Here is a 24,424-nt window from a genome sequence, read left to right on the forward strand (position 1 = left end):
CTACACAAAATAACAGTGGTGAGAGTGGACATCCCTGTCTTATTCCTGACTATAGAGGAAATGCTCGGTTTTTCCTGTTTGAGGATGATATTAGCTGTGAGTTTTTCATCTACAGTCTTTATTATGTTGGGTTATGTTCCCTCTAAATCTACTTTGTTAAGGGTTTTTATCATGAATAGATGTTGATGCTTTTGCTGCATCTATTGAAATGATCATATGGTTCTTCTCCTTTCTTTTATTAACGTGGTGTATCACTGATTGATTTACAAATATCAAATCACCCTTGCAATCCAAGAATAAATCCCATTTGATCATGGTGAATGATTTTTTAATGTACTGTTGGATTCAGTTTGCTAGTATTTTGTTGAGAATTTTTGCATCCGTGTTCATCAGGGATATTGTCCTATAGTTCTCTTTTTTAGTGAAGTCTATCTGTTTTTGGTATCAGGGCAATGCTGGTCTTATAGAATGAATTTGGAAGTTTTCCTTCCTTTTCCATTTTTGGAATAGTTTGAGAAGAATACGTATTAACTCTCCTTTGAATGTTTGGTAGAATTCTCTTGTGAAGCCATCTGGCCCTGGATTTTTATTTGTTGGAAGTTTTTTGGTTACTGATTTTCTTTGCTGGCTATCGATCTGTTCAAGTTTTCTATTTCTTCCTGTTTCAGTTTTGGTAGTTTATATGTTTGTTGGACTTTTTTCCATTTCTTCCAGGCTGTCCAATTTGTTGGCATACAGTTTTTCATAATATTCTCATGTAATTGTTTGTATTTCTGTGGTGCTGGTGTGTTATTTGTGATTCTCTCATTTGTGATTTTATTTATTTGGGTCCTCTCTCTTTTTTTTTTGATAAGTCTGGTTAGAGGTTTATCAATTTTAATTATCAATTAATTGAAAAAATAATTAAAATAAGATAAATTAATTAAATAAATGGAGAGATGTATCATGTTCATGGATTGATAGACTCAATATTAATGTTAAATTCTCACCATTTTGATATATAGTTTTGGCATATTCCCAATCAACACCCTGGGAGAATTTTATGTAGGTATCAACAAGCTGATTTAATTTCTAAGGAAAGGCAAAGGAACTAGAATAGCCAAAAATTTTTGAAAAAGAAGAACAAAGTTGGAGGACTACACCTCCTGATTTCAAGAATTACTATAAACTACACTAACTGAAGACAGTGTAGCACTGATGGAGAGAGAGACACAAAGATCAACAAAACATAGTTGAGAGCCTGGAAACAGACTTGTGATTTTTAGATAGATTAATTGATTTTTGACAAAGATGCAAAGGCAATTCAGTGGAGGAATGATGCATAATTTATTCCAACAATAGTGTGAGAATAATTAAATGTCCATAAGAAAAAACAAAAACAAAACCCCCACAACCTATACCTCATACCTTCTTTTTAAAAATCTACTTTAAATGGATCATAGACGTAAAGATAAAACAGAAAATGATACAACTTTTAGGAGAAAATGTAAGAAAAAAATCTGCATGGCCTAGGATTAGGGTAGGAGTTTTTAGGTATGACCTCCAAAACCACTGTTCATAAAAGAAAAAACTGATAAGTTGTACTCTATCAAAATTAAAAACTTCTGCTCTGCAAAAAACAGTGCGCAGAGAATGAAAAGACAAGCCACAGATGGGGAGAAAATGTGGTCAAAAAATATTTTGATAAAGGACTTGTGTCTCAAAACATTTATTTGAGAAATAAATCACACTTTATTTAAGAAAAGAAACCACTCGATTTTAAAAGTGGGCAAAAGATATATATGTGTGAAAATATGTTCAACATCATTAGTCATCAAGGAAATCGAAATTAAACTGCAGCAAGATACCACTACACACTTACTAAAATGACTTAAAAAATGCTAACAATATCACGTGTGGACAAGGATGAGGAGCAACTAAGAATGTCATACATTTTTGATGGATATGCAAAATGATAGAGCCACTCAGGAAAGCAGTTCAGCAGTCTCTTACAAATTTACCTAGTATATAATGTGGCAATCCCACTCACAGGTGTTTATCCAAGAGAAATGAAAAATTATTTTCTCACAAAAACCTCTATGTAAATATGGATAGCAGCTTTATTAATGATCACCAAAAACTGGAAACAACCCAAATGTCCTTCAACCAGGGAATGAATAAGCAAACTGTGATGTATCCATAGAGTGGAATGTTAGTCAGCTACAAAAGTGAGTCATTATTTTTTTTTAAACAACTACAAAAACCCACTAATTTCTCACAGTTCTGGAGGCTGGGAAATCCAAGATCAAGAGGCTAGCAGATTCAGTGTCTGGTGAGGACCCTCTACCTAGTTTTCTGTTGGTTGCCCTGCTGTATCCTCACATGGAGGGGAGGGTGGGAGAGATCTTGTGTCTTTCCCTTTTTCTAAGAGCATTAATCCCACTCTAAAGGCCCCACCCTCAGGATTTAGTCTAACACTAATCACCTCTCAACAGTCCCACCTCAAAACACTATTATGTTGGGGATTAGGGCATCAATATATGAAATCTTGGGGGAGATCCTCAGTCCACAGAACATTCTCTCTGCTACATTATGTTGTCTTAAGGTTTGTCAGTGAGAGAATGAGGGAGATATTGGTAGGCTGTTAGGGAAGCAGTGTCAAGTCAATGTGTTTTTTAGGATGGTAGAGACTTTGAGTCTAGTTTTAGGCCTATGAGAAGGAGCCAAGTGGAGGGTGAAGGTGGGTAAGTGATGGAGTAAGGTCCCTGAGGAGGTAGTGGGAATTAGAGTATGCCTGTGTCTCTATAGGACTAAGCAATTCTGGGACGCCTGGGTGGCTCAGTTGGTTAAGCATCTGCCTTTGGCTCAGGTCATGATCCCAGGGTCCTAGGATCAAGCCCCTCATCGGGCTCCCTGATCAGCGGGGAGCCTGCTTCTCCCTCTCCCACTCCCCCTGCTTGTGCTCTCTCTCGCTCTCTCTCTCTCTGCCAAAAAAAAAAAGAAAGAAATGTTAGGAATAAGTAATTCTATGTACGAGTAATTATTGATTCAATTTGCTCTTCCCTGGGGCCTTCTTGTGACATCATTATCAATCTTTCAGTAACCTTATTCATTTAAAGAAGTAGGATGCTTTAAGTAATCTCCAAGACCATGTTTTATCTTTATAGCTTTTTCTATAAAGTCTACCATCCCAGAACTGAAAAGAATTTTCTGTTAAAAAATGAATTATTGATTCATATAACAACATGGATGAATCTTAAATGCATCTGGTCACTGAAAGAGTTTAGACCCCAAAGTGCTATGACTCCATTAGTATGACATTTTAGAACAACAAAAGCATAGGTATGGAAAACAAATCAGTGGTTTCCAGTGGCCAGGAGGTGAGGGGTGGGGTTGACTGTAAAGGGGAAGTGTGATGGCATTTTGAGAGTGAAGAAACTGTTGTGTAAACAACTATGGTGAGAGAATAAGTCTCTAATAATTTGCCAAAAGCCATAGAACTGTACACCACAAAAAGTGAATTTTACTGTATGTAGATTAAATAAAATCAACCAGGATGTAGGCAGAACACAAGATGCATGCAGACTGGCCCACGTGAATCTAACTGTATTACAAATAAATCAAATAGCCACACTGAAGCAGGTGGAGAACAAAAGGAGCTGATCTAAGTCACTTTGGAGAACAGTGTTTTGACTGGATACTCTAAGGCTAAAGCAAAAAGAACAGTGCTAAAGCAATATACTCTAGTTTTCTTGTTTTTAAAGAATTATTTATTTATTTTAGAGAGAGAGTGAGCAATAGAGGGTGAGAGAGCGGAGGGCAAGAAGGAGAGGGAGAAAGAGAGAACCCTCAAGCAGAACCCCCCAACCCTGGGGCTCAATCCCAGGACCCCAAGATCATGACCTGAGCCAAAATCAGGAGTCAGCCACTAAACCAACTGAATCACCCAGGCACACCCATATATGCTCTAGTTTTAAATTTGTTTCTCTTTGGGTATGGCTTAGCGATTTTAAAAACTACTTTATATGTATACTAGGATTGAACAAATAATATATTGTGGATAATGAGAGTCAGGATTCCTACAGTCATGGAAGTTAAAAGTCATGAAAGACAAAGGTTAGAATAAGCTGTGGTGCTGGATTTGAGTGGCAGTATTGGTAGGAACTCATGTTTTGTTTATGTATATATATATGCAAATACATAAATAAATAGATATAGAACTATAGATATGTATGTATATGCATGGGTTGATATATAAATGTGTGTTTCCTATCTCTATCTTTTGAGAGGAACTATCAGCACTGATTTTAAATATCATTACTTCATAAAACGGAACAGGTCTCCTTGGAGAAATGGTTGAATCTAGGGCTGAGCAGGGAAAATACAAGATGAGCATGGAAATCTTGCAGTGACAGAAAGTAAGGAAGTGCTCAAGAAAATTTTTTTTAAAAAGGAAGAGGGGACACAGCAGCTCCTTCATGATCTCTGAATGGCCAAAGCTAGAACAATTTTATTGCTAGAGCAATAAAATGATGATCATATTGAATTATAATCCAAAGAACAAAACAAATATCCATAAGCCCACACTGATATAAAGAAACAACTGAATAAATCTGAATAAATCAATGCGAGAAAATATACAAGTCCTCTCTACAAAAGAATTCCAATTAATAAATGAGGAACATGGAAAGTTGCTCTTAGCACACCATAGTAATAACTGCTCTTGGCAAGATAAACCAACTATCTTACTGTCAGTAAGAGTAAGATTTTACTGGAGAAATCTAGTAGACATCACCTAAGCGAGTGATGGACCTTAACTTTAACAGTAATAAGACATATGCGTTACATACCCCCAGGCATCAGGCACCAAGAAGTGCACATCACTTCTGTGGTATTCATCTCAAAATGCATAATCTTGTTCTAACCATGAGAAATTATTACGAACCCAAACTAAGGGACATTTACAAAATAACTGCCCAGCAGTCTTCGAAAATCCCAAGGTCATGAAAGACAAAGACTGAGGATATTTGGCAAGATGGAGGAGGAGTAGGAGACCTGGATTCCGTCTGGTCTCAGGAATTCAGCTGAATAGGGATCATACCATTCTGAACACCTACAAACTCAACAGGAGATCGAAGAAGAGAGTAGAAACAACTCTCTGAACAGAGAAGCGATCACTTTCTGGAAGGTAGGACATGCGGAGAAGTGAATCCGAGGTGATATTCTGGAGGATAGACGGCAGGGGAGGGGGCCTCCGTCAGCTGCTTCTAGCAAGTGATAGAGCTGGGGAGCACAAAATCGGAACTTTTAGAAGTCGGCTCCGCTGAGGGACGTCACTCCAGTGGCTAAGCGGGGGTGGAACCCTTGCGGGACAGTGTGGTCCCAGGATCCTCGGGGTCACAGAAAGACCGGGGCTGCCTGAGTGCGGCAGAGCTCCCAGGTATCGGAGCGGGGAAGCTGGCTGCAGAGACGGAGCCGAGGCGCAGGCTCTCAGCTCCGGGTGGCCATAAACTGTGATCCGCGGCCCAGTAGGGCCACTGCTCCTCCAGCAGGAACCCAACAAGTGGCAGATCCGGGGAGACTCCCCTTCCTCCCTCAGGAGGGGTGGCGCGGGAGCTCACCGCAGGGATCTGCTGGGTTTGGAGACTCCACACGGGGTCGGGTGCCAGAGATAGAAACGCTCGGTCACAGGCCGGGTGAGCACGGAGTGCGGCCGGAGACCCGGGAGACGGGAGTGACTGACTGCTTTTCTCTGGGGGCGCACTGAGGACCCGGGCCCTGAGTTCTCGGCTCCTCCGGGTGGAGAGTGGGAGGCCACCATTTTCACCCTGGTCCTCCAAAGCTGTACTGAGAGCTTGCAGGGAACAAAAGCTCCTGAGAGCAAACCCGAGCAGCTTGCTCAGCCCAGACCTACAAGGGCGGGGCAATTCAGCCTCAGACAAAGACATTTGGGAACCATGGCAGCAGGCCCCTCCCCCAGAAGATCAGCACGAACACCCAGCAAGCCAAGACCAAGTTTACTGATCAAGGAGAACGGGAGAACTCCAGTGCTAGGGGAATACTGCACATAGAATTATGGCTTTTTTACCATGATTCATTAGTTTTTCAAAGTTAATTTTTTTCTACCTTTTTTTGAATTTTTTTTCCCTTTTTCAACCAACATCTTATCAATCCCTTTTTTTAAAAAAACATTTTTTATTTTTCATTTTTAGAGTCATATTTTATCCCTTCATAGTAGTTACCCTTATTTTTGGCATATATATATAAGTTGTTCTCTCTTTTAAAATTTTGAGGTACAGTTTCTTCTAACAGATCAGAATATACCCTACATCACTAGTGTATGGCTTTGTCCTAGTCTCCTGCCTGATCACATTCTCTCCCTTTTTTTTCTTTTTTTTTTTTAAATCTTCTTCTTTCTTATTTCAAACAACTTCTTATCTTATCGATTCCCTTTATAAAATCTTTTATAATTTTCATCTTTATAGTCATCTTCCATCCCTTCATTGTATCAACCCTTATTTTGTACATATATAAGTTGTTCTTTCTTTAAAATTTTAGGAGGCACTTTCTTCTAACAGACCCAAATACACCCAAAATCTAGTGTATGGCACTGATCTATGCACTAGCCTGATCATATTTGATCATATTCTGGTTTTTTTTGTTTTGTTCTGTTTTTGTTTGTTTTTATCTTTTTCTTTTTTTTTTTCTCTTTCTTTTTTCTTTCTTTCCCTTTCTTTTCCCCTGGTTTCAGGTCTTTTCTGATTTGTATAGAGTATATTTGCTGGGAACGTTGTTAACCTGTTACCATTTTGTTCTCTCATTCATCTATTCTCCTCTGGACAAAATGACAAGATGAAAAAAATCACCTCAGCAAAAAGAACAAGAGGTAGTACTGTCTGCCAGGGACCTACTCAAAACAGACATTAGTACGATGTAGGACCTAGAGTTCAGAATCATGGCTTTAAAGATACTAGCTGGGCTTGAAAAAAGCATGGACGTTATTAGAGAAACCCTTTCTGGAGAAATAAAAGAACTAAAATCTAACGAAGTTGAAATCAAAAAGGCTATTAATGAGGTGCAATCAAAAATGGGGGCACTAACTGTTAGGATAAATGAGGCAGAAGAGAGAATCAGTGATATAGAAGACCAAATGATGGAAAGTAAAGAGGCTGAGAAAAAGAGAGATAAACAACTACAGGATCACGAGGGCAGAATTCGAGAGATAAGCAATATGATAAGACAAAACAACATTAGAATAATTGGGATCCCAGAAGAAGAAGAAAGAGAGAGGGGGCAGAAGGTATATTGGAGCAAATAATAGCAGAGAACTTCCCTAATTTGGGGAAGGAAACAGGCATCAAAATCCAGGAGGCACAGAGCACCCCTCTCAAAATCAATAAAAATAGGTCAACACCCTGACATCTAATAGTAAAACTTATGAGTCTCAGAGACAAAGAGAAAATCCTGAAAGCAGCTCGGGAGAAGAGATATATAACCTACAATGGTAGAAACATTAGATTGGCAACAGACCTATCCACAGAGACCTGGCAGGCCAGAAAGGACTGGCAAGATATCTTCAGAGCACTAAATGAAAAAAAGTATGCAGCCAAGAATACTATATCCAGCTAGGCTGTCATTGAAAATAGAAGGAGAGATAAAAAGCTTCCAGGACAAACAAAAACTAAAGGAATTTGCAAACATGAAACCAGCCCTACAAGAAATATTGAAAGGGGTCCTCCAAGCAAAGAGAGAGCCTAAAAGCAGCATAGATCAGAAAGGAACACAGACAATATACAGTAACAGTCAACTTACAGGCAATACAATGGCATTAAATTCATACCTTTCAATAGTTACCCTGAATGTAAATGGGCTAAATGCCCCAATCAAAAGACACAGGCTATCAGATTGGATAAAAAAACAAGACCCATTGATATGCTATCTGCAAGAGACTCATTTTAGACCCAAAGACACCCCCAGACTGAAAGTGAGGGGGTGGAAAACAATTGACCATGCTAATGGACACCAAAAGAAAGCTGGGGTGGCAATCCTTATATCAGACAAATTGGATTTTAAAACAAAGACTGTAATAAGAGATGAAGAAGGACACTATATCCTACTCAAAGGGTCTATCCAACAAGAAGATCTAACAATTGTAAATATCTATGCCCCTAACATGGGAGCAGCCAATTATATAAGGCAATTAATAACAAAAGCAAAGAAACACATTGACAACAATACAATAATAGTGGGGGACTTTAACACCCCCGTGACTGAAATGGACAGATCATCTAAGCAAAAGATCAACAAGGAAATAAAGACTTTAAATGAAACACTGGACCAAATGGACTTCACAGACATATTCAGAACATTCCATCCCAAGGCAACGGAATACACATTCTTCTCTAGTGCCCACGGAACATTCTCCAGAATTGATCAAATCCTAGGTCGCAAATCAGGTCTCAACCAGTACCAAAAGACTGGGATTATTCCCTGCATATTTTCAGACCACAATGCTTTGAAACTAGAACTCAATCACAAGAGGAAAGTCAGAAAGAACTCAAATACATGGAGGCTGAAGAGCATCCTACTAAAGAATGAATGGGTCAACCAGGAAATTAAAGAAGAATTTAAAAAATTCATGGAAAACAATGAAAATGAAAACACAACTGTTCAAAATCTTTGGGATACAGCAAAGGCAGTCCTAAGAGGAAAGTGTATAGCAATACAAGCCTTTCTCAAGAAACAAGAAAGGTCTCAAATACACAACCTAACCCTACACCTAAGGGAGCTAGAGAAAAAACAGCAAATAAAGCCTAAACCCAGCAGGGGAAGAGAAATAATAAAGATCAGAGCAGAAATTAATGAAATAGAAACCAAAAGAACAGTGGAACAGATCAACAAAACTAGGAGCTGGTTCTTTGAAAGAATTAACAAGAGTGATAAACCCCTGGCCAGACTTATCAAAAAGAAAAGAGAAATGACCCAAATCAACAAAATCATGAATGAAAGAGGAGAGATCACAACCAACACCAAAGAAATACAAACAATTATGAGACCATATTATGAGCAACTCCATGCCAGCAAATTAGATAATCTGGAAGAAATGGGTGCATTCCTAGAGATGTAGCAACTACCAAAACTGAACCAGGAAGAAATAGAAAACTGAACAGACCTATAACCACTAAGGAAATTGAAGCAGTCATCAAAAATCTCCCAACAAACAAGAGCCCAGGGCCAGATGGCTTCCCGGGGGAATTCTATCAAACATTTAAAGAAGAATTAATACCTATTCTTCTGAAACTGTTCCAAAAAATAGAAATAGAAGGAAAACTTCCAAACTCATTTTATGAGGCCACAATTACCTTGATCCCAGAACCAGACAAAGACCCCTTCAAAAAGGAGAATTACAAACCAATATCCTTGGTGAACCTGGATGCAAAAATTCTCACCAAAATACTAGCCAATAGGATCCAACAGTACATTAAAAGGATTATTCACCATGACCAAGTGGGATTTATCCCTGGGCTGCAAGGTTGGTTCAACATCCGCAAATCAATCAACGTGATACAATACATTAACAAAAGAAAGAACAAGAACCATATGATCCTCTCAATAGATGCAGAAAAAGCATTTGACAAAGTACAGCATCCTTTCTTGATCAAAACTCTTCAGAGTATAGGGATAGAGAGTACATACCTCAATATCATAAAAGCCATCTATGAAAAACCTACAGCAAATATCATTCTCAATGGGGAAAAGCTCTCCTAAGGTCAGGAACGTGGCAGGGATGTCCACTATCACCACTGCTATTCAACATAGTATTAGAAGTCCTAGCCACAGCAATCAGACAACAAAAGGAAATCAAAGGCATCCAAATCGGCAAAGAGGAAGTCAAACTCTCACTCTTTGCAGATGATATGATACTGTATGTGGAAAACCCAAAAGATTCCACCCCAAAATTGCTAGAACTCATACAGGAATTCAGTAAAGTAGCAGGATATAAAATCAATGCACAGAAATCAGTGGCATTCCTATACACCAACAACAAGACAGAAGAGAGACAAATCAAGGAGTCTATCCCATTTACAATTGGACCCCAAACCATAAGATACCTAGGAATAAATTTAACCAAAGAGGCAAAGGATCTGTACTCAGAAAAGTATAAAATACTAATGAAAGAAATTGAAAAAGACACAAAGAAATGGAAAAACGTTCCATGATCATGGATTGGAAGAACAAATATTGTGAAGATGTCAATGCTACCTAGAGCAATCTACACATTCAATGCAATCCCCATCAAAATACCATCCACTTTTTTCAAAGAAATGGAACAAATTATCCTAAAATTTGTATGGAACCAGAAGAGACCCCGAATAGCCAGAGGAATGTTGAAAAAGAAAAGCAAAGCTGGCGGCATCACAATTCCGGACTTCAAGCTCTATTACAAAGCTGTCATCATCAAGACAGTATGGTACTGGCAGAAAAACAGACACATAGATCAATGGAACAGAATCGAGAGCCCAGAAATGGACCCTCAACTCTATGGTCAACTCATCTTTGACAAAGCAGGAAGGAATGTTCAATGGAAAAAAGACAGCCTCTTCAACAAATGGTGTTGGGAAAATTGGACAGCCACATGCAGAAGAATGAAACTGGACCATTTCCTTACACCACACACAAAAATAGACTCCAAATGGTTGAAAGACCTAAACGTGAGACAGGAGTCCATCAAAATCCTAAAGGAGAACACAGGCAGCAACCTCTTCGACCTCAGCCGCAGCAACTTCTTCCTGGAAACATCACCAAAGGCAAGGGAAACAAGGGCAAAAATGAACTATTGGGACTTCATCAAGATAAAAAGCTTTTGCACAGCAAAAGAAACAGTCCACAAAACCAAAAGACAACCGACAGAATGGGAGAAAATATTTGCAAGTGACATATCAGATAACGGGCTAGTATCCAAAATCTATAAAGAACTTATCAAACTGAACACCCAAAGAACAAATAATCCAATCAAGAAATGGGCAGAAGACATGAACAGACATTTTTCCAAAGAAGACATCCAAATGGCCAACAGACACATGAAAAAGTGCTCAACATCACTCGGCATCAGGGAAATCCAAATCAAAACCTCAATGAGATATCACCTCACACCCGTCAGAATGGCTAAAATTAACAAGCCAGGAAATGACAGATGTTGGCGGGGATGCGGAGAAAGAGGAACCGTCCTACACTGTTGGTGGGAATGCAAGCTGGTGCAGCCACTCTGGAAAACAGTATGGAGGTTCCTCAAACAGTTGAAAATAGAGTTACCATACGATCCAGCAATTGCACTACTGGGTATTTACCACAAAGATACAAATGTAGGGATCCGAAGGGGTACATGCACCCCAATGTTTATAGCAGCAATGTCCACAATAGCCAAACTGTGGAAAGAGCCAAGATGTCCATCGACAGATGAATGGATAAAGAAGATGTGGTATATACACACAATGGAATATTATACAGCCATCAAAAGGAATGAGATCTTGCCATTTGCAACGACGTGTATGGATCTGGAGGGTGTTATGCTGAGTGAAATAAGTCAATCAGAGAAAGACATGTATCATATGACCTTACTGATATGAGGAATTCTTAATATCAGGAAACAAACTGAGGGTTGCTGGAGTGGTGGGGGCTGGGAGTGTTGGGGTGGCTGGGTGATAGACATTGGCGAGGGTATGTGCTATGGTGAGCGCTGTGAATTGTGCAAGACTGTTGAATCACAGATCTGTACACCTGAAACATAATGCAATATATGTTAAGAAAAAAAATAAAGAAGAAGAAGTTAGCAGGAGGGGAAGAATGAAGCGGAGTAAGTCGGAGGGAGAGATGAACCATGGGAGACGATGGACTCTGAAAAACAAACTGAGGGTTCTAGAGGGGAGGGGCGTGGGGGGATGGGTTAGCCTGGTGATGGGTATTAAACCCACGTTCTGCGTGGAGCACTGGGTGTTATGCACAAACAATGAATCATGGAACACTACATCAAAAACTAATGATGTAATGTATGGTGATTAATATAACAATAAAAAATTTTTTAAAAAAGACAAAGACTGAGGAAGGAGTCAGGACAAGTAAAAGCAATGTAAAATCCTGAATTATATCTTGGCTTCAAAAATCCCAAGGTCATGGGGGCGCCTGGGTGGCTCAGTTGGTTGAGCGACTGCCTTCGGCTCAGGTCATGATCTTGGAGTCCCAGGATCGAGTCCCGCATTGGGCTCCTTGCTCAGCAGGGAGTCTGCTTCTCCCTCTGACCCTCCCCCCCTCATGTTCTCTCTCTCTCTCTCTCTCAAATAAATAAAATCTTTAAAAAAAAAATCCCAAGATCATGAAAGACAAAGACTGGGGAAGGAGTCAGGACAAGTAAAAGCAATGTAAAATCTTGAATCATATCTTGGAACAGAAAAAGGACATGACTGGGCAAACTGATGAAATCCAAATGAAATTTGTCATTTAGTTAATTGTATCATACCAGTATTAATTTCTTTGTTTTGATCATTGTATCGTGATTATGCAAGATGTTAACATTAAAGGAAGCTGGATAAAGGGTCTACAGGAATTCTCTGTGCTGTTTTGCAGCTCTCCTGTAAATCTAAAATTATTTCATAATACAAAGTTTGTAAGAATTAGATAAGATGGAAAATTATATGGCTACCCTACCTGCAGAGGTAATAAAAGGTATTATTTTATTGGTTTCTTGGATATCCTTTCAGTGATTATTCATACAAATACAAAATTCTTATCTCTCCTATTTCCACACACCTTGCTTTTTTCATTTAAAATATATCTTAGAAACTTTTCATATACATACACAGACTTGCCTCATTTTCTTTTCATATTTTGTATTATGAAAAAATTTTAAGACATACAGAAAATTGGTATGGCTTGGCACAAACACCCACATGCTACCACCTATATTTCCTCACTTTCTTTCATAAATGTATGGTATTCCATTGTGTGGAGTTAATGTACATGTATTTTTTTAAGTGGGTTCCATGTCCAGCATGGACCCGAATGGGGGGCTCTGAGATCAAGACCCTGAGATCAAGACCAAGATCAAGAGTCAGACCACTTAACCAACTGAGCCACCCAGGCACACCAACTCACATGTATTTCTCATCTCATACTTAAATGCTGAAATTTCTGTCTTGACTGTTGTCAAAATGGAGTGGAGAATTGGTAGGAGATGGAATCAAATTGAAGAGCAAGACTTTGAAACCACATAGAGCTTAGTCCAGATAACCATTCTGTCGCTTACTGGCTGCAGAGCCCCAGGCAAGTTACTTAACTTCCCAAATCTCAGCTGCCTCATATGGGAGGATCATGTGAGATGGTATATATAAAGCACCAATTCATCAGATGATACACATTGTTATTGCTATTATTCAATCAGAAAACTTCATAAATATCAGGCAGTTGATCTGTGTGAGCCAATTTAAAGAACACTCATGTTTCTTATTTTTTTATTTGACAGAGACACAGTGAGAGAGGGAACACGAGCAGGAGGAGTGGGAGAGGGAGAAGCATGCTTCTGGCTGAGCAGGGAGCCCGATGCGGGGCTCGATCCCAGGACTCTGGGATCATGACCTGAGCTGAAGGCAGACACTTAACGACTGAGCCACCCAGGCACCCCTGTGATTCATCAGTCGTACACAATTCACAGAGCTCACCATTTTACATACCCTCCCCAGTGTCCATCACCCAGCCACCCCATCCCTCCCACCCCATTCCACTCCAGCAACCCTCAGTTTGTTTCCTGAGATTAAGAGTCTCTTATGGTTTGTCTCCCTCTCTGGTTTTGTCTTGTTTCATTTTCCCTCCCTTCCCCTATGATCCTCTGTCTTGTTTCTCAAATTCCTCATATCAGTGAGATCATATCATACTTGTCTTTCTCTGATTGACTTATTTTGCTTAGCATAATACCCTCTAGAAGAACACTCATGTTTCTTCCTCTTGCTGATTATGTATCAACCTATCAAGACAAAAAGAGTAATCTTAGGAAACATAAAATAGAGCTGTAGCAATATCACCATGTCCTTGATTGTTCTTAAATTCGGTCAATAGAACAATGTGAAAAATCTACTTGGCCACAAAATTTAGTTGGTAAAACTAAGTGACAGAGACCTTATAAGAAGTGTTGTTACTCTCAGCTGATTCAAATAACAGATTTATCTTCCCAGCCCTGGGCCAAAGCACCAGTTCATTAAAAAGTCTGAGACTCCTCCAAATTTTAATCTCTATACCGAGAGCCAATACTTTACCAAAAGGTCTGGACTGCCTACAAAAGTTGTTGGACCAGTTAGTGAACTTGCCATTTTTATTTCTCCATTGTACCAACAAGATAAGAAAACTTTGAGTTTTTGTGTTTGCATTTCTCTATCCACAGAACACATTTCCAACCCCAAGGGGAAGTGGTTGCAGGTAACTTTGCTATCACTTTTGTAATTGCAATGGCAAATCATTGCCAGGTCTGGAAGAAAGCAGATGCCTTTTTTATTTTTTTGGCCTACAAATAGAATGTGTATATAAATAATCAAGAGAGTGAGAAATAGCCTCTGTCAGAAGATTTCAAAATTTATTTATTCATTAATTCACTCACTTAACAAGGAGGACTTAACCAAGCTTCTATTGTGTGCCAGGCACTGTGCTTGGTGTTGAAAACAATAAGCTCAAAATAAGAACAAAACTCTTGTCTTCAAGTTACTTACAGCCTAATTAAGGGGCGATAAGACAAACTGATAATTATAATGCAGTGCAGTAAGTACTTTGGGAGGTAATAGAATGGCATCACTGAAGAGGTTAAATTTCTGTTAGGTTCACTAGACAGACAAGAGAAAGGGCGTGCCTGGCAGAGGATGCAGAACCTGCAGGCACAGACATGCTGGTAGGCTTGAATTCACAGTTCCCTTGGGCTACTAGGTGCAGACTGGCTGGTAGATTAAGCTGAAATCATAAGCAGTTTCGGTTTCATCCTGTTCAGTGGAAAACTACTAGTTCAAAGGGAGAACTATGTTTTTTTTTACATTTCCCAACTAGATTGTATTTTTTTGTTTTTTAAATTTTTTATTATTTTATTTTATTTTATTATGTTATGTTAATCACCATACATTACATAATTAGTTTTTGAGGTAGTGTTCCATGATTCATTGTTTGCGTATAACACCCAGTGCTCCATTTAGTATGTGCCCTCTTTAATACCCATCACCAGGCTAACCCATCCCCCTACCCCCCTCAAAGGGAGAACTATTAAATGTTTTTAAGCAAGGGACTGAAATGATTGGATTTACAGTTGACTTGAACAACATGGGTTTGAATTGCGTGGGTCCACTTATATGTGGATTTTTTAAAAATAAATACAATACTGTAAATGTATTTTCTCTTCCTTATGATTTTCTTAACATTTTTTCTCTAGCATACTTTATTGTAAAAACAGAAAATATGTGTTAATCAACTCTGCATTATCAGTGAGTCTTCAACAGTAGAGTATTAAGGTTTCTGGGGCGTCAAAAGTTATACATGAATTTTTGAATGCAGGGGGTGTCAGTGCCTTTAACCACCATGTTGTTGACAGGTCATCTGTACTTTTTAAGATCATTTTAGTAGCTTTAGTAGCTGTATCATGTAGTAGCTGCATTGGGAAGGGTGATCAGAAAACCAATTAGAAGGCTACTGTGGTATTCTAGTGAGAGAGGAGATGGTTTTCATGGAATCTTGAGATTTCCATGACTAAAAAGACTTTATCATGGGTCAAGGAGTATAAAAACCATTTATCAATCGAAAATTAACAGTGAAATCAGAAAAAAAATCAACATGTTTACGCACTTAAAAAATAAAAACAGACCGTTTATGTAATGAATTCTCAGGTATCCAGGACTGATTCTCTAGCAGATGAATTAGTTTATCGAAGAATTCAGATTCTTTTTTCTAACTTTGTAATTGCTTGATTTAAGTTCTTATACGGTTTGCCAGGTGGTCGAAAGACAAAAGGAAATGAAAAACAGTAAATTTAATCAATTTGGCTCCCTGACTGCTGCTTAAAATGGAGATTCAGGAAGGTGAAATGCTCATTACGTTGAAGTGTGTGGGTATCTGTGGAGAGCAAACACATATCTCTCATCTCCACAGATAAATCAGAGATCATTGAAAGAGAAAGTGTACATACTGAGAGAATAATTGGCTGTTCGTGTTGACGCTCTAAAGTACTCTCCCACTTTTCCTATTAAAAGCTTTATTTGGTCCCTTCACCTGAATAATGTAGGCAGCACTCATTTCTCTTTCACCAGATGGGCTTACAGTTTAATGAATACATCTTACAGCTGTGGTTTGATAGACACTATCTCGTGTGGAGGATTGGCTAGCAGAAGAATCAGAACAGCCAGATCATTTCAATCACTTGCTTAGCAAATGAGGACTCATCTGGAATCTGACTCCATTCATCTGAGGGCTAAAGTTATTCTCAGCTGTGCCCCCAAGGAAAGGAGAGAAACGCATTAATCGCCCTGATGGTGGTAACAGGTGTTCTCTTCAGCTACCTAAATGCAAAGCCGTTTTGTCTTTTCACTGCAGAAGGCTTCTCGTCTTTAAGTGTGAATTCCCACTCTTAGAGCAAAACAACTCTGAAACGACTGCACTATTATTTTCAATGCTTTCTTGTTTCTTAGCTATTTGCAGGCATATTTAGAAATACCTATTCACTTCCCTGTCGAGAAGGCAAGAAATATATTATGCTGATGAGACAAAAGACAAGAGAGCAGAAAACATGTGTTTTACTCTCCACCTGGCCATCATGGACGAGGATGAAGAGGCTCTTGGCTTTTCCTTCAAAGAAAAGAATGTTTGAACTTTGTATTTTTACCATTTCTTATGCTCATTAATGAAATCTGTTATTTTCCTATCGTTCAAAAGTTACCTGATACTTTAGTCCTCCTAAAACTAAAAACATTTTCTAATCATGGACTCTCTCCCGTTGCGGGGTTTGTTTGCCAAATTCCCCAAACGCCACACGTCCACCCAGGTGAGACCTGTAACCGCAAAGCGGACAAGACCATCTGGGAGGCGAGCGGGAGGAAACTACATATCCCGCCATGCCTCGCTCATGAGCACAATGGAGCCCTGTCGTCATCCGGGTCACGGGGTTGCGCGTTCCGTGCGCGCCGCCGGATTCCGGCCTGGGTGCCGCCCCGGGCGGAGGGCCCTCCTGGGCCGGGAAAACTGCAATTCCCGGCATGCGCTGCCACGGCTGCGCCTGCGTACAGGAGCTACCGCGCCGGAGCGGGTTGGTTTAAAGCGCTGTGTTAGTTCCATGGAAACCGGCCTGCCTGCTGAGGGGTAGAGCTACCCGCGGACAGATGGAGTGTGAGGTAAGGCTACCGGCGGTGGACGGGGTGCCGGTCCTGCGGGGGAAGTTGGCGACTCAGCCAAAACCACCATGATCTCCTCCTGCCGCCCTCTCTTTCTCTTGGCGGTGCTTAGTCTCGCTCTCCCCACCCCAGGATCCTGATTTATGGCGCTTCTGCGCTGGACGCAGGTGAAAACCGTTTAGGAGCTAAGTTTGCGTTGGACTGGCTGCAGCTGAGGGACGGAGGATAGCCACCAGGGAAGGCCTTCAGTTAAGCCCCAATACCACCTTTTCTTTATATGTTAGGTTGGAGGTTATAGGTTCTTAGGAAAGCCATTTCGACGCGTTGGTTGGTTTTGTTTTGTTTTGTTTTAATTTTTGTCACCAGTTATATTCCCCGATCTGCTTTTTAGAATGCATTCGTCCTTTGAAGTTTTCCCATTACCTGACACTTGTGCTAGAACAGAATAGATGTTCGTTAAATTTTTGTTGAGTTTTCCTTTTGTTTGCCAGCCACAGTGCCCCATTCACTGTGCTAGGCTCTGAAGATAGGGAGAGATTAACCTGGCCGTACTTCGGAGAACTCAGTCTAGCTCGAACACCCACACACTCCTCATGTACCCAACTTGTTAATAGTGGAGCACCCAGGGACACTCAGTTCCCTGAATCCTTTCTGTTCTCCGTTAAGACAGTCTTGTGGCTTTACAAGTGGCGTGTGCGTTGACAACTCCAAAATTTATACCGCCAGCCCACACTTCTTCCCTGAACTCCGAATTAACAAGTTCAGTCTTGTATTGGTCATCTTTTCTGTTTTAAATTTAACATTTCCAAAACAACTCAATCTTTGCTCTAGAACTAATTCTCCTGACAGGCTTCCATTGTCTCAATTAATGGCAACACCATCCTTCCAATTATTTCCTTGTTCTCATATTTCATATCTAATCCATCAGCAAAGCCAAATCTTTAAAACACATTTGGACTCTGACCACTTCTTACTATTCTTTTGCTATCACCCCGGTCCTAGCCAGTGGCACCTCCTGCCTGGATTATTGTAGCAACTTCCCAACTGGTCTTTCTACCTCTGTGGTTCTCGTCCTACCCTCCTGGGAGGGTATCCAGAGTGATCCAGTTAAAAGGTAAAGTTACATCCCAGCACTCCTCCGCTCTACACAGTCCAATGATTCTGAGAGTCACTGAGAGTAAAAGCCAAAACTTTACAATAGCCTTTAAGACCTAATGTGATCTGGTCCCTTTATTACTTTCTGACCTCACCTTCTATAGTTCTCTCCTTCACTTACTCCTCTCCAGCCAGACTGACCTCTAAGGAGTTTGTAAGGATCTTTGTACTCACTGATCTTTCTACTCACTGTTTATTCTTTCTGGACTATTCAGTCACCTGACTTTTACTAGTATTATTACTTAAGACATTGGTCTTATTCATGCCATCCTTTCAGTGAGGTAGAAATACTCTCCCTAAATGCAGAAACAGAATTGTATTAATTTGATGATACATTTATGAAAGTAGTTATGAATGCACTTTTTTAAAACTAAATTTTATATCTTAGTATTTTTATTATTGTTACGATCAAGCATCAGGCCTTGGGTTCAAGACTACGTTCAATGATATTTGCATCTTTTCAAAAACTGCAAAGCACACATAAGACAAGCCATAGCCTCTTTGCTGCAATATTAGCAATTAGAGCTAGATTCTTTTCTTGTAAGATTGTACTTCTTAGACTACGATCTTTTGAGCTATGGCTTCTGAGGATATGCCACGTGGCCAGTGGACTGTGTGTGGGGCCTGCCAGATGAGGGAGGACAGGCAAGGGTATACTGCAGTGAAAATGAGAATCTCTCCCGACTCAGCAGATTTACTGGATCCCAGGTACTTACCTCACTCTTCCTTTAACAGGCTCCCAAGTATTCCAGGACTCTCCCTGGTGGATATTAAGGCTGTCTTAGTCTTGCTATTCATCTACCATTGCTTCCTTCCTTGCTTCCTCCGGTCTCCTGACCTTGACCTTTTTTCTTTTTCTTTTTTTTCCCATTGCAGGGGAGGTTTGTGGAGGAATGGTTTTCAGTTAATCCTGGGACCTGTTTTTAATCTCCAAAGGGTAGATTGGCTTGTTTAGTTTTCCAATCAACTTCTTGGATGATTTGCACATATTCATCCGTGATTCACTAAGAGGATATTTCAAGAACACCACCATGTTCACTTAGAAGCTTTATCCCCTGCCCAACATCAGTCTGTCCCAAGCATCTCACTCTTTCCTTCCTTAGGGTGAATTTTCTTTCCAGAAACCTGAATTGGCTCCAGTGTAGATCAGGTTCAGGTAGGCATGAGTGATGATGGGAATCAAATTCTTACTCAAACATATATAAACTTTCTCTTTAAAAAAAAAAAAGAATGTAATTGGTTTTAAATTTTGTTTTTATGGCCAAAAGTGCACACAATACTGTAAAGTAAGTATGAGCACCTTATACATATCATAGGTACCTTAGGAAAATATCAGCAAAACTGTGACATTTCAACAATACATGAAAAAATTTTATTTTATTTTATTTATTATTTGACAGAGAGAGAGACACAGCGAGAGAGGGAACAAAAGCAGGGGGAGTGGGAGAGGGAGAAGCAGACTTCCCGCTGAGCAGGGAGCCCCACTGTGGGGCTGGATCCCAGGACCCTGGGATCACGACCTGAGCTGAAGGCAGATGCTTAACGACTGAGCCACCCAGGCGCCCCTACATGAAAAAATTTTAGATGGGAATCTGTATCCCATTCAAAATATGTGGGAAACTTGTATTCCATTTTCTGTATTTTTTCCCCAAAATGGACTAATGTTTGTATTAGTATTTTATGCTTGGCTTTTGATATAAATTAATAGAGGCCATCCTTTATATTATAATCAGCCTAACAAGTTGCCAGGGAAATTGTCCTCCCTCACATCTCCGGTAGTATTTGTCCTTTCTTTTACCAACCCTTCTACTTGTTTCTCCACCAACTATTGCCTGGGGTTACTGTGTTTCAGGAATGTTTTTGCTGCAAGCAACAGAAAAACATGACTAACACAAAAGGCAAAAGCTTATTTTTCTCAAGTAAGCAGAGGTTGGATGTTGCTAGTTTTGGGCTCCCCCCCCCCCCCAAAAAAAATCAGGTTAATCTGAACTTCTCTGGCCTTTTCCTTGTATTTCTCAGATGCTGGTGATCCCTGGCTCTCTGTATCTAAAAGTGAGGCACTGCATGGCTGACTAAAAGAGAACTCTCAGAGCTCTGGGCCTCATACGGGGAAGTAAAGACCAGCGCCATCATTTCAGTTTTTTCTATCAGAAAAACAAAAGCCTTCTCAGAAGCTCCTTGCAGACTTTTTGCCTAAAGTCTCATTGGCCAGAATGTGTCACATGGCTGTGCCAGCTGCAAGGGAGGCTGGGGACATGAACTCTTCAGCTTCTTTTATAGAGAGAATAAAGGAGTCAACTCTGTCTACCCCAAACCTTGTTAAACACTTTACATTTTCTCCCCACTTCAAGCCTGTTTTATTTCTAGGTGGCAGTAACAAGACAGCAGGTGATAGAAAATGGAATGGAGGGTAAATCCATGTGGTGTTTCTCTGTTGTTACCCTTCCATTTTCTCCCCACCCACACTATTGGTGGTTCCCCCAACCCTAACCCTGGTTTCACGGAGGTTCTTCCCTCTATTACCTGAGGAACACTATGCTGGTACATGTGGTAACACGAGCAGGAGTCTCCAAATCTGGCTTTTTTTTTCAGAAACATGGTTGAAACTTACTTCAAATCTTTGTAGATCCAAAGACTCTGTTACTGTCTATATATACCTTTGTCTTTCTCTTCAGGAAATTTTAAAAGCATGGAAGGAAATTAATAATAGCTTCTTTGCCCCCATGTCCTTAAGCTGATCATTAACAGAAAATCTTTTAACAAATTCAAATTATATGGGTCAGAAATGCTTTCTGTTTCATAGAATAAAAGAGAGAAATCCTGGTCAGAAGCACTAACATAAGAGTAAAAAGAAAATTTGTACTCTTTGATCTACATCATTCAATTTCCCCTTCCCTCCACCTCATTCTATTCTGTTTCTATGAAATCAACCTTTTTTTTTAATTCCACATATAAATGATATCAGACAATATTTTTCTTGCTCTGTGTGGTTCATCTCACATAGTATAATGCCCTCTAGATTCATCAATGTTGTCAGTGGCAGAATTTTCTTTCTTTTTATGGCTGAATAATATATTTTATTATATATATTATATATATGTATATATATATAATATATGTATATATATATAAATCACTTTTTATCCATTCATCTGGTGAATGACATTTAGGTTGTTTATATTGGCTATGGTGAATAATGATGCACTGAACATGAGTGAGCAGATACTTCTTCAAAATCCTGTCTTTGATTCCTTTGTATATATACAAAGGAGTGGGATTGCTGGATCATATGATAGTTATATTTTTAATTTTTTGAAGAACTTCCATACTGTTTTCCATAAATGGCTGTACCATTTTATATTCCCACCAACAGTGTATGAGGGTTCACTTTTCTCCACATCTTCACCAACATTTGCTATCTTTTTGATAATAGCTATCCTAACAGGTGTGAGGTGATATTTCTTTTTTTTTTTTTTTAAAGATTTTATTTATTTGAGAGAGAGAATGAGAGAGAGAGAGCACATGAGAGGGGGAAAGGTCAGAGGGAGAAGCAGACTCCCTGCTGAGCAGGAAGCCTGATGCAGGACTCGATCCCGGGACTCCAGGATCATGACCTGAGCCAAAGGCAGTCACTCAACCAACTAAGCCACCCAGGCACCATGTGAGGTGATATTTCATTGTGGTTTTGATTTGCATTTCCCTGGTGATTAGTGATGTTGAGCACCTTTTAATTTATCTATTGGCCATCTCTTTGTCGTCTTTGGAGAAAATGTTAAGATCCTCTGCTTATTTTTTTTTTAATTAGTTTCTTTGCATTTTTGCTATTGAGTTATATGAGTTCTTTATATATTTTGGACATTAATTGCTTATCAAATCTGTGGTATGCAATTATTTACTACGATTCTGTAGGTTACCTTTTCAAATAAGTTCTGAGGATCTAATGTACAGCATGGTAACATAGTAATATGTTGTATAGTTGAAAGTTGTGAGAGTAGATCACACACACAACACACACAAAGTTAACTATGTTATCTATGTGGGGTGATGAATGTGTTAATTATCTTGATCTTGGTAACCATTCTACAGTGTATATGTATATCAAATCATCACATTGTACACTTTAAATAAAATTATAATCAATTACTCCTCAGTAAAGTTAAAAAAAAAAAGACTAGACCATTCTCTGGGAATGGGGAGATAAAAGGTGATTGGAGAGCTATTTCAAGATGAAGAAATGTTCGGGGTGCCTGGGTGGCTCAGTCGTTAAGCATCTGCCTTCGGCTCAGGTCATGGTCTCAGGGTCCTGGGATTGAGCCCCGCATTGGGCTCCCTGCTTGGCGGGCCGCCTGCTTGTGTTGCCTCTCTCGCTGTGTCTGTCTGTCAAAGAAATAAGTAAATCTTAAAAAAAAAAAAGGTAAAGAAATGTTCTTGATATTGGCAAGAAACTCAGTCTTTTCACTGCCCCCCATCATGCTTCTTACCCCCTTAAATCCTGCCATCAGTGTTCCCACTTCTTTAATTCTTGCCTTGAGTGATGGAGACTATCAATTACTTGGACCTGAGGTAGTCACCACTTCCACTGCCTGGGAGGCGAGGGGAAGAGAGATTCTGATTACACAGCAAGGGGGGAGGGAGAAAAGATGTGTTCCTAATATCCAAAGTGGGATCTTTGTGAACATTTCCATGGGATCACTGTTGATAGTAATTGTTAAGGTTTACAGTCTGGTTAGTATAGAAATGTCTATACAGGTTGGAGTTGCAGGAAAATGTCCTTAAAATTTCTTTCCCCAATGACCTTGTCATTGAACTTTGAGTCCATGATTCATCTATATGTTGGGACTGCTTCTATGCTAATTCTGCCTAATTCTGTCACTAATATTTCAAAATATTAGGAAAGAAGAGAAGTCTGGAAATTTTATGTCCATAGCTATAGAAGAGTCTTTGCTAGGCTATGAAGTTAAGTTTGCAAATTATTTTTTAAAATCACCGTTTCAATGTAGTTGGTAAATTTATCTTATAACAAGTGCTCAGAAATCTAAGTATAGAATGTTTTTCTGAAAGGTTGGTTATAATATGTTAAAATGATGATGGCTAGTAATGAAAGAAGTAATAATTCCCTTAGCCAAGTCATAGGTCCTAGTATGTGTCTAATATTAGCAGATAGATAGACTAGATTATGATGAAATAACAAAACTACTCAACAATCTCAGTGGCTTATAGCAACATAAGTTTATTGCCCACTCACACTGGATGTCATGGACAAGCCATAGCTCTGCTTCATGTCTTCTTCACTGTGGGATTCTTGGCACACTAAGCCAGCCCTATCTGGGTTGTTGCTCATCTCATGGAGGGGAGAAAGAAGGAGATGATGAATGACAAGTTGGCTCTTAAAGTTTCCACCCACATTAAATTGACCAAAGCAAGACACATGGCTATTCCTGATCTCAACAGAACAGGGATGTGTAATTCTCCCACAAGAAAGGACAGTGATTATTTTGAACCATAATAGAACCTACTATACCAATATTGTGACTTTAATCTCAGGTGCATATGGAAACTACAGTGTCCAGACCGGTCCTCTCTCCAACCCACATCAATGCTACAGCTTCTGAAACATTCACGGTACTTCAGGAAAGGATGAGAATAGTTGAGGAACAGACCAGTTCTCTGAGGGATGACCTAATAATGTTGGACTTTGGTGAAAAAAGGTAACAAATGGAAAATGAACTAGATCTTTGTAAGAATTCTTAGGAGTCGTAATACAGGCGGTTTGGCAGATGAAATATAGGTATTTATAAAAGAATTGAGAAGAAAGTTTCCATTTGGACATTAATTAGAAAATATTTGCGAGATAGAGTTGTCCTCCTGTAATAGAGCTACTACCACTA

The 24,424-nt window shown here is 39.5% G+C and overlaps 1 protein-coding gene across 1 annotated transcript in view; it reads left to right on the forward strand.

Moving 5' to 3' along the window:
- Nucleotides 1-17,183: 17,183 nt before the first annotated feature.
- The window catches only part of CCDC150 (coiled-coil domain containing 150), a 76,730-nt gene continuing 69,489 nt past the window's right edge, over nt 17,184-24,424 (forward strand). The window contains 2 exon segments of the mRNA XM_035726912.1: nt 17,184-17,381; nt 24,081-24,244. Of these exon segments, the coding sequence (XP_035582805.1) occupies nt 17,370-17,381; nt 24,081-24,244 (176 nt within the window). The 5' untranslated portion in view covers nt 17,184-17,369.

Source organism: Zalophus californianus, chromosome 3 (genome assembly GCF_009762305.2).
Source record: "Zalophus californianus isolate mZalCal1 chromosome 3, mZalCal1.pri.v2, whole genome shotgun sequence".
Classification (NCBI taxonomy): domain Eukaryota; kingdom Metazoa; phylum Chordata; class Mammalia; order Carnivora; family Otariidae; genus Zalophus; species Zalophus californianus.